Here is a 15,800-nt window from a genome sequence, read left to right as displayed (position 1 = left end):
TGCCATCACCCTCTCTCTCCTCCTGCACGGGTGCGCTCCCCTCTCCAACTCGGATCATCTCACACGTGGTAAAATCCAAACTCTATGGCGCCACGCTCCTGCCGGCTGATTGGCTGGCCCGCAGCTCTGATCCGAGGATCTGATTCGTTGTTGCTAAGCAGTGAGGAGCCATCGCGAGTGAAAACAAGACAGCGTGGTCTTACTAACTCTACCAGCTAACTCCTTGTTTTCATCCTCCCTCCCTCCCTCCCTCCCTCTCTGAGTATCCCACCTTTTTGCCTCTGCCCCACCCATACTGCAGTGCTGCAGGATGGGTCCTGCCGACTTACCAAAATAGCCACTGACCTAATAAATCCACTCCTTTTCATAATCATATTAAAACTAGTGCTGTTTAGTAATCACATGTATGAAGAAGCGGTTACTATTTCTGTCACTACACGCGGTTATGAAACAACCTGACAAAATGAATCACAGACGCGTCTGTAACCCAGACGCCGTTCACCGAGCGCAGAGGAAGTAAGGAAGTCAGTGACACTCAAGGTCATCACACCCCAACATCAGCAGGCCAATTTTTAACTTCTGCACACTAAATGATAACTTTCTGATAACATTTTCACAAAGAGCAGAAATATAGAAACAGTTCGATAAGAAGGAGAACCAGACGAATAAAAACACGGTTACATAAGGAGGAGACAGTGAGGACGAAACGGGTTAAAGACATTATATAAGCTCGTTTGAAGTGACACCGAGTTTAGCAGCTGGAGTTTCACATCCAGACCTCTCCAACGTAGAACAACCGCTGCACCCGGGCCGAGTTTGGAGAAGAGAGCTTAAAGTGCTCGGTTAACACTTCCCAGAGGGAGTTCAATCATCTTCATCTTGACCTGTTATTTTGGGGACAGTTTCTATTAATAAAACCCACAACATCTCCCTGGTTACAGAGAGCAGACGACTGAAACAAAGTACGAGAGAAAAAAAACAAGGAAATGAACTCTCCCCTCCCAAAAAAAGAAAAAAAAAAACTCTCCTCCTCCTCCTCCTTTACCTAACTATAGCCAGACCCATGCGGCCAACTCAAATTCTGAGCACTAGCCCGTCTCTCCGACGCAATTGGCCGACAAGTCGCCGGCTTGGCCGATTGGCTGTTGCTAAGCAGTAGGCTGGTGGGAGCCAGCCGGCGAGCGCGGCGGCCCAGAAGAGCTGTTGCCGCTACAGGGCCCTGAGGGTGTGGGGGTGGCGGGGGGTACACGGGGTGGGGGGGTGGGTGTCGGTGGGGGTAGCAAGTTCAAACAAAGCTGCTGTCCTCTCTCCTCTCACCTCCAAGTGCTCCCTGAGGAGCCGGAGGCCCCGGCGGGGGCATCAAACCTGGCAGTGCCGTCACATGCATGATTCACACGCACACACAGGAGCCTTCAAACACACAGTGTACACACACACACGCACACAGATGCATACAGTACATGCACTGAGACAGATGTAAACACCAGGTCTCCCGAGTGGAGATTGTAACCTATAGATGGCAGCGTTACGGGTGAGGTGACAGGTGTCAGCCGGCACGACGGCAGCGCTCGTCACACGCTGAAGGCCGGATCAAAGCGAACATCTAGAATATTTATAGATTACAGGATACGGAGGCGCAGGAGGGAGCGGGAATAAAGAAGCAACTGACAGAAACTTAAAAATGTTGACACCTGAGCGGAGACTGTTTTTCAAGCCGTCCGCCTGAAATGTTTTCAAGAGTCTGCGTTTGAAGCGCTGCACTTCAAAATCCAATTTGGAAGAAAATAAAAGGGCTTCACTGGAGGTCCATTCTCTTAAAAGCACAAAGAGATCAGCCTGGGAGAGGTAGAATATTGTCAACAAAGCACTAAAACTACCACAATCCTCCCAAAGTGGAATAAGTGGTTCATGGGGTTGAATTTGGTGCCATGAACAAGGTCGTGATTTTTTCCTTTTTTAAGACACAGTGACTGCATTCACATGTCTGTGAAGTTTGTCTCTGGCCAAAATGTGTTAGCATTAGTGTTAGCATTATTAGGGTGTTACACAGGGCGGCACATATCACTACACTGGTCTGTTTAACTTGGACAAACAGCAGGTGAAGCCTTGAAAGGTCACAGAAGGAAGTGCTGATATGTTTTCAAAGGGCTGACCTAATTAAAGCTGGACGACTCCTTCCCAAAGTGTTCACTTTTACTGTTTCACACTTACTCACAGCCGAGTTTCCTCTCTGATCTATTTCGAGTCCACGTTCGCTGTCGCTACTTTCAGCGTTGAAAATCTATTATCAACACAAACCATTCTGTGCTCTCTGTTTACAGAGCTGAGCTGATTCCTGAAACATTCTTCCTTCTGTTGTGTTTCTGTCCTTTTTGCTTAATTGGCCCATCTGAAGGGAAACACACCTAAATCAGGTTTGATTTCTTGTGACATTTCTAAAGTTCAGCAGCAATTCTCCTGACAGATGGATGGAAACAGAGCGTGGAGAGAGTATATACTCAAGGGGTGACATTAAAAAAGCAATGTGTACGTGTGAAGGTAAGGGAGAGCATTAGGGGAAGGAGCAAGAGGAAGATGAGAGAGAGAGAACATGAGAGACAAAGAGAACGAATGCGACGGAGACGGACGTCAACAAAGACACAGAGACAGAGACGGACAGGGTGTGATCCTGAGCTCTGACACTTGAAAAACAGAAAACCTTCCACTCGTTCATTATTTTCTCATATCAGCGAAATCTGTCATGTTCTACATGTTGCTGTTGTTTCACCGACAGGCTTTTTACTGAATAATTCACCTGTTCATTCGCGCTGTGTCTGCCTCACAACTTACTTTGTTAATTCTTTATCTTCTTGACTTCCACGTATCAGTGTTTGTTATTGTGAGTATGTAAATTCACACCCTCGCTGGCACATTATCAACAGCTGGCACAAATAAAACTTAGATCAAATACACAATGAGGGAACAAACGTTGAAGGAATTCCTTAAACTTTTAATACTATGGACGAGGTATTCTAAACATTTTACCCACTGATATGAGGTGACTCAAAGCCAATGAGAGGTGGCAAACAGTCAACATGGGAGAAAGATCACGAGAGAGATAATACATGAAGCGAGATGTGAGCTGGGACAGAGTGATAAAGGACCAGCAGAGAGTGACAGACGCAGGCAGGGATAGTGTATGGGAATAGATGCAGGAGTGAGAGCGAGCGGCGGCAGGGTGTGACCAGCAGCACGGTGACACTCGGAGGAGTTTCCTGCAGCAGCTGAGGTGCCTGGCAGGGGAATAACCTGCTTCTTTCAGAGCAAACCGCTCTAATTACTTTCCATTTGCTCTTGGTACTGTACCGCAGATGACGAGACACAAGCCTCATCGTCTTCGGGTCCATCGCCATGCACTGGCCTTATCTGCCTTACATAATTTTCAAAATATCACGTACGACAACGTCTATTCCTCTCGACTTGAGCTTCACGGAGCTGACTGCACAGTGTGCTCAGCAGCACCCTGTTGGGACAAAGCTGGCATCCCAAATAACAAGAACTAATATTGGATGCTTTGGGGGTTGTCAGAAAGCTTTAAAGTGAGCCTCAAAATGAAAAAGGCTGACGGCGTAAGGAAACCATGCTGCATTTCTACTAACAAGCGGATACAGCAGCAGCAAGTTTTAGTGTTAAGGTAAGAAAGAGGTCCAAAAGCCTTCAAAAGCTCTGAGTCTGACAAGGTTTTCAATTTTATGACCGACTTCGATCCAACTTTCCTCTGAAAAGCAGACAGCACATTTCTAAAACTACACAGGGAATAATTTAGTGAAGGACCTATGCTTCCACAAAGAACGTGCACTGAAACAAGAATGAATCCATAAGCTGAATAACAGTCAAAAGTGTGTGTGAAGGTCTTGATAAAAAAAAAAAAAAAAGAATAACATGGCAGAGGAGAAGCAGCATCATGAAGAACACACTGCGCCAAACATCTAAGGTGGGCGTCAAACCTACTGTTTACCAAGGAAGACAAAATCAATGCCCTACCCACTGCGCCAAGAGCTGCCTCTCACTTTGGGCAGCAGCAGCAGGTCTAACAGGGTCCTCTAAACCTGTGGACGGCGTGAAGCCCTAAACTTTTGCCTGGCAGGTTTCTGGGGATATTCTCAGCTGAGGGACACGTGTGTGCACGATAACATGTGAAATAAAAACATCCACTTGTCTTGTTCGATTTGTATTTTTGGGATGTGAACTGAAAACCGTTCATGTCCAAGATAAATCCCATTACTAGGACAATAATAAGCATCTGAAGCACTTGCAGCTTCTGTTTTGTTATAAGACCAGATCCCAGCACTCAGGCAGGATCTCGACATGTGAGGTCACCTTAGACCCTCCATCAATCTGTGCTGCAGAGTCACTCTATCACATCTTTACATGCAAACACTATCACTGGCTTGTTCTACCGAACTCCCACTTAACTGTGGTTACTCAAACAAACAGACTCCTACTTCCTTTCAACTTTTCTCAGCTAGCAGGCAGCCTATCTGCAGACGGGAGGAGACAAGCGGCGGATCACGAGAGGCTGGTGTCTCTGCTGTCAAGCGATTAGGAGCCTTTCTGTCGTGCAATGTGATTTTTGCATGATTATAACTGGAAAGCAAATTAACTCAACAGTGCAAGCCTCGGAGAGCAAAGCGGGCTCCTGTCATCTCATCACACTGCTGTTAAAATCCATCCGACTTGATGACTGAACACATGAGCTGAAGCAGCTGCAGTTTTCAGCTGCTCGGATCTGCGGACTCTGCAGGACCGTGGATGTGGATTCTAACGTTACCTGCATTTCCAGCGAGCTACTGCACAAACGGTTTTAACACAACTTCCAACAAGCCCAAATAACAACCAGGGCACGTCCATCACTGGCGTGTCCCAGCCTCAGGGTGGAAACTCAGGAAACAGCCGCTGTCAGCCGGCGGAGGGACACTGACCGCGGTCCTTCACAAAGTTTGTGGTCGATCAACGGCAGCGCGTTACGCCCGGACATGCCACAGCCTGCGACTGGAAACTTTCACCTTAAGCAGCAAACGGTGACTTGTGTGTAAAATAACCTCAAACACTGACGAAAAATCCGTTGGGGTCTACTAAACCGTATCTGCCTATGAACAGCGCTTTTCTTAAATCTACTCTTCGGGCGATTTCCACCCAAACTTTAGTCGACATCATATTGAGTCAAACCGGCTCGTCGACACCGTTTTTCCACGTTTTGTGCTCTGACAGTTCGCTGGTACCGTTTCACATTTCTTCCACGTCCGTTTATTAATATTATAAGGAGAAGAGCTGCGATAATACCCGTTAAAACAGGGTTTAAGAGTCCGAGGAACACCAGAAACCACATCCACAAGTTTCCAGCGCAGCGCCGAGGCGGAGCGATACTCAACGTGCGTTCGCCGCACGAGACCGTCCGTTAGGCTAAACAGCCGCTGAAAGCGACGTTTTAGCCTACATGCTAGCTACATTAAACAGACATTTTGTTTTTCGAGCTTTCTTTTAGTTTATTTGAAGTCGTCTACGTTTCACAGGTACTACAAATACGTGCCACACTGAGAGTGTCCGATAACGGGTGTGTAGCTGCTAGCTGCCCGTTACACTTAACTAAAAAATACCTTGTTGGTCGGACGTTTCCTTTACTTTCTCCATATGAGTCGTCGGCTTCCCCCGCCGACCCGTTATCGTCGTCCTCCACGGTAACGTCTGCTACAATCATCGGGGCGCCTACGTTCTCCAAGCCCCGCTCCGTGACTTCTGCACCATTTTCCTCCGAGGTCGAACCTGAATCCCGGGCGACGGACTGCAGCTCCCTCCCGATGGCGGAGCCCTGAGTTTGCGAAGTCCCGAATCCGATGAGCGCTTTCAGAACCAGCAGGAGCACCAGGGAAATGCTCACGTTTCCAAAGTGAAGCCCCCTTTCCATTTGTAAGACTGGCACATTAGTGAAATATGAGATTTACATGCCACTGGCCTTGTAAATCTTAACATAAAAAACTGCAAAAAGTGCAATAAGAAAAACAGGGCAACTACAAAGAAAACCGGGTTGTGTCTTCCAAAACGCCCTTTCAAATCTGTTCTTTAAGTAAACATAAACAGCCACTGGGACACCATGTTATTCCCTTTATACCTGACTCAAGACTTGCCTTGGTAACGCTACGTCCCGCCTTGTTTCTACACTAGGATTGGACAGTAAAATCCCTACGTTCATCAAAAATACATGTAGCCGCTCTTCATTGCGCCGTTCACTGCCAATCATGCATACATGCATACTTCGCACAATACGATTGCATCAGTTCGCTGTCATTCAAGAAGGCGGGCTCAGGACGTTCCAGCCCCCCAAACAGTGCACCTCATTGGCTTATCCACGGTCTGTCAGAACGACGCAGGCGCATTGGCGGCTGAGACACAACAGGAGCAAAAGGTGACGCAAAAAAGTCCCCGATGGCGTTTCCTGTGGCGGACATGTGATTGGTGGTATGTGTCGTCGTCCGTCCAATAAGAGAGACAATGCCGAGAAGCAGCAACGCTATTGGTCGATGTCTACCACCGTTCACTGTGAGTACGCACTGATTCGATAGTTCAGCTGTCAGTCATGTGTAGTTGTCAAGACAGCCGATGTGAAGCATCAACGTGGCTTCGCTGTAGAAAAGGTGCATTTCCTGTTCCTGATCACGAGTTATGCTTCCTCATCTTCGTGTAAACAAACAGGGCGCTGTGACTTAACGGCTGTCACAGGCCCTGAAAGCGTTAGCAGGACTTTAGTTTTTAAAAAGGAAGCTGCTGTGAAACTGCACGCCAGCCACGAAGCTTTCATGTTTTCATAAATGAGTTTTACCTGACTGTCCCTTCAAACGCATCACATCAAGCATTTGGAGCGGCATACACAGCTGCTCAGTGCCTGTAGGATGGAGCTTTTAGAGTGCTTTTTGGTGCTATATAAGGTCACTGCGAACACACCTTGCAGCAGAATCGGACTGCTTGCATTTCTAGCGCCCCCAAGTGGCCATAAAGGAGAATGGCACCGACAAGGCTCCCTTTCAGTCTTATTGGTTGGAAAGCAGCTTGGCGTCTTTGACAGAAAAACGTAAGAATATTCAGTATTTACAAAGTAATACATATATGTTTTGACCTCTACTGATGTCTACAAGGGCTACAGCTAACAACCATTGTCTTTATCAATGAATATGGTGATTATTTTGTTGATTAATGGCTTGGAAAATAGTAAAATATCACAATTTTCCAGAGCCCAAGTTGACAAATTGCATGTTTTGTCTAACAGTCCAAAACTCAAAGATACTGACTTTACTACCACAGATGTCAAAGAGAACCAGCAAATGTTCACAAATATCGACTGATTAAATCATTGATTAGCTGTTCCTGCTTGAGGATCTCGTTTGGAGTTGCGACAGAGCAAAAATTTCACAGAATCATCAGAAATCAAACACAGAAGCACACCGTTATCATCTTGGTCCTGTATTGAGAAAAGTACCTTCACAGCAAAGTCATCATCACAGTCAGCTGGTAAAGAAAGGTATGAAAGAAATGCTGGTGCAAAAATTATCCAACAGATTCGAACTGGACCCAAACTGGGCCACATGTACAGCTTTCACTTTGTCTACACACCTCTGATACATCCCACCGCCATGTGATTTATGAGCAGAATTAGAAGAGAATCTGATTGGCCGTACCTAACGACAGTGGCTTGTAGACAAACGTGTCAGTTAGCTGCATTTGCTCGATTGTATTAAATTTCCCAGCCATGATGTTCTCCTGAGTCTCTCTGAGTTGAACATAGAAAAACACAAACGTACAAAAAGAAAACCACAGTGTAAGGCCTCGTGAGCCAAGAGCGGAGCGAAAAGCTGCTGTCCAAAAGGAAACATCAGTCACACAGAAAACAATGACGAACCGTTACGATGGACAGTGAAGTCACTTGTTCTTTGTATGAAGAAAGTTCAATCATTAAAGAATTCGTAGATTATTCGACTTCGCTGCAGACTTGAGACACATTATCTGAGTGAAAGCTGCTACACGCTGAGCATGAAGTCGTTTATAACGCCTTCGACCTGCAGCAGTGATGCTGACTGGCAGCTACATAATCAATTAATTTTGCTACATCTAAAATGAAGACGGTGTTCGACTGCTTTGGCGTACCAAGGCACAGAAATGTGCTTGTAGTGCTGCTGTTTCAGATTCAAGCTGCATCAGTTCACCGTTACCCGACTACTTCTTCTTCTTCGTCTTTCTTTCGGTGTGTCTAACATGAACTTTATGGCACAAGACTTCCTGTGAGCACACGGCTTGTGTAAGACAAAAAGAAACCATCATGCACGTTACTTACAGGCACAAAAAAAAGACGAGGTTCATGCATGAAAGAGCAAATTCAGCAGTTTGTTTTAGTCAAACGGCGAGAGGACGTGGACTTTAACCCTCCTGACTGGCTGCTGCTGAAGCTGAGAGGAAACGTTTCCAGTGTCGTCAGTCGGAGCAGGAAACCAGAGCACGGTGGCTATAATTGATATGTTTAAATTCACCAGCAGGGAGAACTAGGTTACATCTTCCACATCGCAGCTACGTATCCCAGCTCCGCTAACTGTGACTTTAAGGACCCTCGCCTGACAGAATGGAGTCACCCCCCCCCCCCCCCCCCCCCCCCCCGCAGTCATCCAGAACAGCTCAACAGGTGTGGTTCCTGCTGAAGAGGATGTAAATTTGCCGGCACGAGCGGCTGAACGGTTGAGATGATGTATTGCCGTGTTAACACAAGATAACAGGAGATGAAGAGCTGCTGCAGGACGCACGAGGTGACAGCAGGGGAAAAGGTGAACGTGTCAGCGACAGGAAGAGGAAGTGCACGACGTCACCTCGTCCTTTGGTCTGATGGTTCTCAGCCTTTTTTCTGCACAGTGACACTACAGCACATGTTGCCACGTCTGTTTAAACACCAGCTGGATCCACACCAGATTCCTCAGGTTGCCTCTGTGCTGCAGTTTCATATCACAGCTCCATACCTGCACCACAGGGTTCCCCTAAACTGTCAACGATCTCATTAATTTTTGGAGCTTTTTTTGCGGTTTAAATTAGCATATTAATTAGAGAAGTTAATTTCTTACAAAAAAAAAATCCTTATGTTGTAGTAGACGGTTCAGATTACTCCCCCTTCTGTGATCTAATTAAACAAAAAGACTTGAAGGCATATCAGCACAGTGTCTCCACTCGCGGCCTTTCAGCAGCAGCCTGGCAGACAACAACATTTCATGTATGATTATGAGCGTTTTACATGTAACTTTAAGAGCGGCGTTTCTTTTTATAGGATTTAAAATATAATCTCAAGGCACACCTTTGATGCATTCAGTCAAAGCCGCCAATTACAGGACGAGCCAACATTCCCAGTGAGACCAGACAGCCAAGCAGACTGGAAAAAGAAAAGTACGTGTATGAGACGCACTTGATTTTCCTCATCAGGCACTTTAAAGCTCGCTGAATCAGAAGCACCACCCGCAGGATGAGAAAAATCAAGCGGTATCTGGTACGAGTGAAAACTTCCCTGCGATGGTTTTGTCCAGTTCGAGAGGCGGCACGCACTCTGAGGCCGGCGGGAATCGTCAACACGGCACTTGCGGGAGAGGGTGAGGTCGTTTCAAGAGGAGGTGAGAGACGGCGATTGCGGCGAGCTCCTCAGTTGATTGGAGGATCCCGAACCTGCACGCTTCCGTCCTCCATCCCGAAGTAAGCTCGTTCGGCCATGCCGACGAAAAGCCCCGTCTCCACCACACCTGAGGAGGACACACACAGAGACGGCGTCACCACACCTGACCTGCACGCCTTCATCAGCGAGACCCTCCCTCGCTCGCTCCGATGCTCACCTGGAATCATCTTGATGGCCGTGTTGACGTCCTTCCACTTGTGAGCGCCCTCAAACTTCCAGTCCAGGATGAAGTTGCTGTTGTCGGTGACCACAGGACCCTGAGAGGAAGACGGACAGCGCAGACTTCAGCCAAAGTCACTCACACTCTTCATCCAAAGAGGGACACGCAAACATCACAGGCTTTTTTCCCAGTGCTCTGAGGCTCAGGAGAAGAATGAATGAGTGGAATGAAAGGAGACGTTATTAGTTATCTTCTGAAGTCACTTTTCTTTGTCTTCACTGAGCAACGACAGCAGCTCATCAGGACTCACCTGCTGAGTTTAACCTGTCTGAAACTTGTCTTCAGCGCGTCCTGACCTCTGCAGCTATTCACTGAATATCTCTGAATTGTTAACTGACAGCCTGTCTGTGATCATCAAGGCTTTCTGGGTTAACAGACCAGCTCCTGTCCTCTCATTAACAGACAAACTGTTTCAAAGGCAAACAAACAAACATCTGTGTCTCTTGTTCATTTGAAAACAAAGTGGGAGGAAAATGGCTAAAGTTCAGCTCTACAGATTGTTAAAGAGCAGCAGGTGCAGCACGTGTGCAGGTGTCGCTCTCGTCCTCTGGTTGCAGCGTAAACTTTGCTGGGTTTGTTGTCTCGGCTCTTTCCTTAAAGGCGTTCTGTGGAGTTTTCTTGTGAACAAACAAAACTCAGAAAACATTTTCAAAGTCCATTTTTCACAAATGTCTTGTGTCTACTCTTCTTCCTCCCAGCCTTCGCTGTCGCACTGCAGCATCTTACCTCTGCGAATGATGTCACCACCAGCGTGTGCACGACTCACATAAAACAAGAACCCCCCTCAAAATCTCCACAGGCTACTTCAAAGCTCACACAGGTCCAGAATAATGGAGTTACATTTGGTGCCAACTTTGACTTCATTATTGCCACATAAAAGAAAATGTCCTGCAAAATATATCATGAGTCAGATTGTGCATGAACAGCACATAAAAATGATGTAATGCTTATTGAATGTTTTCATAAACTAAATGGTTCCTAAGTGGTTTTGCTGCTCTGATTCTTTCTGAGTTTGTCAGCATTAAAGGATTCCCCGCTCATCACTTTCCACCTGGACCTCCGGACCACGACGAGCTCCCGGAGGGAGAACCTGAGCGATCCATCAGAACGCCCACGAGCACCCCAACGCGAAGCAAAGCTCGGAGTGAAAGCGGCTGCTCACCGCTTTGCTGACAGCCATCCGTAAGTGGGCCTCCCCTCCGAAGCGCCTGGCTATGGTCCTGCAGACGGGGACGTACGCCATGGGGATCACCTCAATAGGAACTCCCTTCTTCCACTGCTGGCCCAGAGCCTTGGAGTCCTTCCTGAGAGGAGGAACAGAGCGAGAATCAAATCCAGACACAGACACAGACACAGACACAGACACACACACACACACACACACACACACACACACACACACACCAGGTTTTCTGCAGAGCACAGAGATGCAGAACAAACTGCTGATATTTTATTGGAGCTCGTCTGACTGATCTGCTGCGACAGAATTCAGTAAACATGTTCAGACAAAAGTTCTCTTCACTTGGGTCTCAAACTGGCTGTGACTTCCTGATTAAAGCTGTGTGAAAACAGTTTAAAACACTGAATAAGTCTCCTGAAGTCCAGTTTACTTCCTGTGTCTCTGAGGACAGCTGTTGACTATCTGATCATACAGACACTTTCACTGCCAGCTGCTGCTTCTGAAGAGCTAAAACACACAAACACAAAGGACTTGGACTTGCTTTTTTGGTGCTTTGCTAAAGCAGTTTAACACAAAGAGGCAATTAAAGGTTCTTGTGCCATCGACCAATCAGAAAACAGCAGCCTCTCGACCAGCTGATACATTCATTTAGAGTAACCGTGTGTATTTCTTGAGGAAACACAAACCTGTAGTCGGCGATGACGACGAAGTGTTTAGCACAGCCGGCTACGATCTTCTCCTGAGTCAGGCAGCCGCTGCGAGACAAACAGGACGAGCGTGAGACAGACATCAGGGGAGACACCGTTTGACTTCTGCTGCCTGCATCCACCTGTACTCACCCTCCACCTTTAATCAGTGTGAGATCTGTGTCCACCTCGTCCGCTCCGTCAATCGCCACGTCCAGCTGTGTGGGAGGAAGAGGAGCCACGTCTTACATGAGCAGAAAACAAAGGGTCCAACCAATGAGACGGTCCAGCCATTTAAAGATGGCTGTCAGCTCCACCATTCATGTTTTTCTTCTTCTTTTTCTTTTCTTTTTTTTTTTTTTGCAGCTGCACGGCCGTAATATTCGCAGCGCTCCAATTCGAGCTGACAGGGTTTGAGCAGCAGCATATTGTGGCCCTTCCTCATTTCCAGGGCTTTCAGTTCGATTTGCAAAGCGCTCATCATACCTCTGGGTGCCTGTCCAGATCCGACAGCGTGAGGCCGTGCTGCAGAATCAGCTGACGAGCCTGTGGGAGGACGAGAAAACATGACGGCGGCGGAAACGAGACAAAAAGCTGAAGGAAAGCTGCAGAGATTTGTGAATACACAACAACAATTATCAACGCTGAACGAATCCTTTCTTGCACGTCATTGTGAACAGGATGGTGTGTGATTGCATTCAAAGCCGCAGTGTTGCCAAATACTGTGTCTGCAGCATTAAAGCCACCAAGACGATACAACCAGGAGCCACGTTTGTCTGGAAGAAACGTCTCAAACCGACCTGGAAGGAGGTGGGCACACACACGATGTTGAGTTTCTCCTGACGAACTCTCTCAGCTGGAAGACACAACGTACAGAGACAGACAGTGAGCGCGGCCTCAGGCACGGGACGTCTAAACCAAGCTGCTCTGCTGGGTTTAACAAACACTTCACATCTAATGACGGAGCACAAACACATGCACGATGGGTTTAATGTCTCAGAGCTGCAATGATTCATTCAGCTGTCAACTATCAAATGAATCGTCAACTATTTTAATGATCGATTAATCAGTTTGAGTCATTTCTTAAGGCAAAAAGTGAAATTCTCTGATTGCAGCTTCTTAAATGTGAGCATTTTCTGGTGTATTCACTTCTCTGTGACAGTAAACTAAACATATTTGGGCTGCTGATAAAGCAAGATATTTGAGGGTGTCTTGGACTGGAAAAAATTATTTTCATCATTTTAAAGACCAAACAACTAAAAAGTGGACAGATCAATCCACAATATTAATCATTGGTTGGCTTCGCTCACCTAATCTGTCCACAGCATAGACGATGGTCGATCCGCTGCCCACTCCGACCACCTGGTTGTTCTGCGAGAGACAGAAAAGTCAAACTGATGGACATCGATGGACATAATGTCATGAACACCAGCGATGGACACATCATGAACTGTGGTTAATGGCCATTAAATTGGTTGTTTTTATGGTGTTTTGTGTCCTCACGTTCTTCTACAGGAAAGGACAAAGCACTTTAATATTTAATGCACCATTTATTTATTTATTTATTAAAACACTCAGCAAAAACGGAACTGTAAGGAAGCATGTCTGGTCTTTTTCCTGGTCGATGCTTGAAGATGTTCATGTCTTCTGGTTCCTGACATTTCATGAGCTAACTGTGGGCGAACTGTGAGGATGTGGGAGGTTAAATGTCTCATTCAAACACCTGAAGTCCTGCTGTGTCTCATGTTCACCGCAGACAAACTGCAGCAGTGTGAAGCTCTTTCAGCTCCAGGCTGCTAGTTTACATCATTCATAACATGTTAGCTTGTCTATTTCTGCCTGTCCGTCAGTTAAAAGCGTCTTGCTAGCAGCTAACACATGCTGTAACTAACGCTTAGTATATTTAGTCCTTAATACCGCACAAAGTTAGCCCACTATCCCAGGACAAGCATACATAACACTGAGCTAATTCCCTCCAAAACCGTCCAAGTTAGATAACAGTAATAAGTTAGCAAGCTAGGCTACACTACTTTCTATCGGTGTTAGCTAACTTTGCTAGCATGTAGCATCTAAGCATGTGGCTAAATAGAGAAATAACTGTATTTTAAGCAAGCTGGTGTAAACAACAAGCTAGCAGGATGTGAACACGTCAGCTAACAGCGACACTGAGCAGTCCACAGTACCTGGACGTGGTTGTCCACTGCGGCGTAAGCGGCCAGTTTCTTCGCCTCCTCTGCCATGATCGCTCCGGACTGACTGGACCAACACACGTGTTTCTGTCTACCCAGAGCAGCCTGCCTACTCCTGGATGCTGAAGAGAGGAATCCAGCTGCGAGGTTACCGAAGGAGACCCACCCCTGGACTCTCATGACCCGGCCCACAAGACGCAGAGACCGGCCCACTCAGAGACAGACCCACGGAGAGACAAACGGATCCTCAGAGAGACAGACAGCGCTTTACAAGGCTGCCTGACAGCTGATCGCCTGTCCCGTCTCTTCTCATATGACTTGGAGATCTGCGGTTATCTGCGCATGCGCAACACAGAGCGCGTAGGTTCACCTGATTGATTGCTGGCGTTAAAAATAACTTTTCCAGTGATTGTTTATGTGTAATATCTAATAATATGAATGAAAAATGTCCTTTACAATCCACCGCACACCCTGACACACGACGAGGGTTTGCACCTTCAGTGAGGCTGCAGGTCTGACGTTTGTCCTGCAGGTGGCGCCAGAGGAACAGCCATGCGCTCCATCAAATCAAAGGTTCATCCTCTTGGGAACGTGATGGTTCTCAGTAATTTTCATCACACTTCTGTCACATGATGACATTTCCTGTGTGCAAACCTGAGGGTGGTGCAAGAGGAAAGTGGCCACAATATAAAAAGGGTTCATTTCAGACAGTTCTCTTAATCAAAAGTATTATCAGAAACATCTAATTAAAGAACCAAAGGTAAAAGTACTCGTTCAGTAAAACAGTGCAGAGTGTGTCAGAAGAAGGAAAACCCGTAAAGGAATCAGAAGTCAACAAATCTGGAGCTACACAGTTTTTACTGGACATGAGGAGAATGAACTCTGACAGGTAACTAAAGCTGTCAGACAAATGACGTCAAATACAAGCATAAAGCTGCATACAGTGTAACTACTACAAGTAAAGAACAAATACCTTGAATTTGTACTTAAGTTTAGTACATGAGTAAATGTATTTAGTTAAACGTTAAGTTTGTTGAAGTGTGTAAAAATACAGTTTAAAAAAAAGCCAAAGTTGGATCAAATCAGGCTCTTTGTGATCAAAAGCTTCAGAAACAACATCAGAAATCCGAGCTGACATCTTTCAGTGTGTGACAGGTTTTGCTTCTGCTGTGTTTTGAGGTTTGATACGCAGTGCCAGTTATTTCTGGAGTTAATCACTCTGTAAAATATGTGCATGTGATTATGAGCCCATTTAGCACTTCTAATCTGACCTTTTTATGACGTAGCAAAGAGTGAGACGGGGTGAGACGAGGGTCAGTAACATCACGATGAATCCTCCTCCAAAGGTCATAAATACACATATTTCTGCGGTCCAGTGAACACAAACACACAAATATTTACATCACTACTACTTTTTATTTGGCAAACAGCTTGAGATAGTCTCTCTTTTTCAGTGTACAGTATATATATACTATAATAAACCAACACATTCTGTTTGATAACCATTTTTTTCTCATTTTTACATATTACAGCTTACAAATATAGCTGATCTTTTTGACAAAATTACAGATTGTGTTTGACACCTAAATTAGTATGCTATATAAAAATCCACACATCTTACATTCATGATTAGAAAAAGTAGGCTATATGAAATCAGGAAAAGAAAAGAAAAAGGAAAAAACACCACAGTACGCAATTTCAAACAAATCCAATTAGGAGGAGGGGAGTCAAGGTTTCACAAACAGAGTATTATTCTGTCACTCTGAATCCAATGTTAAGTCATCTGAGAGAAATT

At 46.0% G+C, this 15,800-nt stretch overlaps 2 protein-coding genes across 2 annotated transcripts in view; both read right to left on the bottom strand.

Annotated features, from left to right (window-relative positions):
* The window catches only part of eif2ak3 (eukaryotic translation initiation factor 2-alpha kinase 3), a 31,840-nt gene extending 25,694 nt beyond the window's left edge, over window positions 1–6,146 (bottom strand). The window contains exon 1 of the mRNA XM_076748059.1: window positions 5,637–6,146. Coding sequence (XP_076604174.1) covers window positions 5,637–5,944 — 308 coding nt within the window. The 5' untranslated portion in view covers window positions 5,945–6,146. The remainder of the gene's footprint in view (window positions 1–5,636) is intronic.
* A 1,327-nt stretch (window positions 6,147–7,473) lies between these two features.
* Window positions 7,474–14,333, bottom strand: rpia (ribose 5-phosphate isomerase A (ribose 5-phosphate epimerase)). The gene is made up of 9 exons (XM_076748060.1): window positions 14,000–14,333; window positions 13,127–13,187; window positions 12,617–12,672; window positions 12,303–12,362; window positions 11,970–12,034; window positions 11,817–11,885; window positions 11,113–11,254; window positions 9,888–9,987; window positions 7,474–9,797 (listed from the first exon to the last, which is right to left on the bottom strand). Exons 1-9 carry the CDS (start codon window positions 14,183–14,185, stop codon window positions 9,700–9,702), a joined length of 837 nt encoding a protein of 278 aa, XP_076604175.1. The 5' UTR covers window positions 14,186–14,333; the 3' UTR covers window positions 7,474–9,699.
* Window positions 14,334–15,800: the final 1,467 nt, after the last annotated feature.

The sequence above is a fragment of the Chaetodon auriga genome, chromosome 14 (genome assembly GCF_051107435.1).
Source record: "Chaetodon auriga isolate fChaAug3 chromosome 14, fChaAug3.hap1, whole genome shotgun sequence".
In the NCBI taxonomy this organism is placed as follows: Eukaryota; Metazoa; Chordata; class Actinopteri; order Chaetodontiformes; family Chaetodontidae; genus Chaetodon; species Chaetodon auriga.
This window is presented reverse-complemented; position numbering and strand designations above follow the sequence as displayed.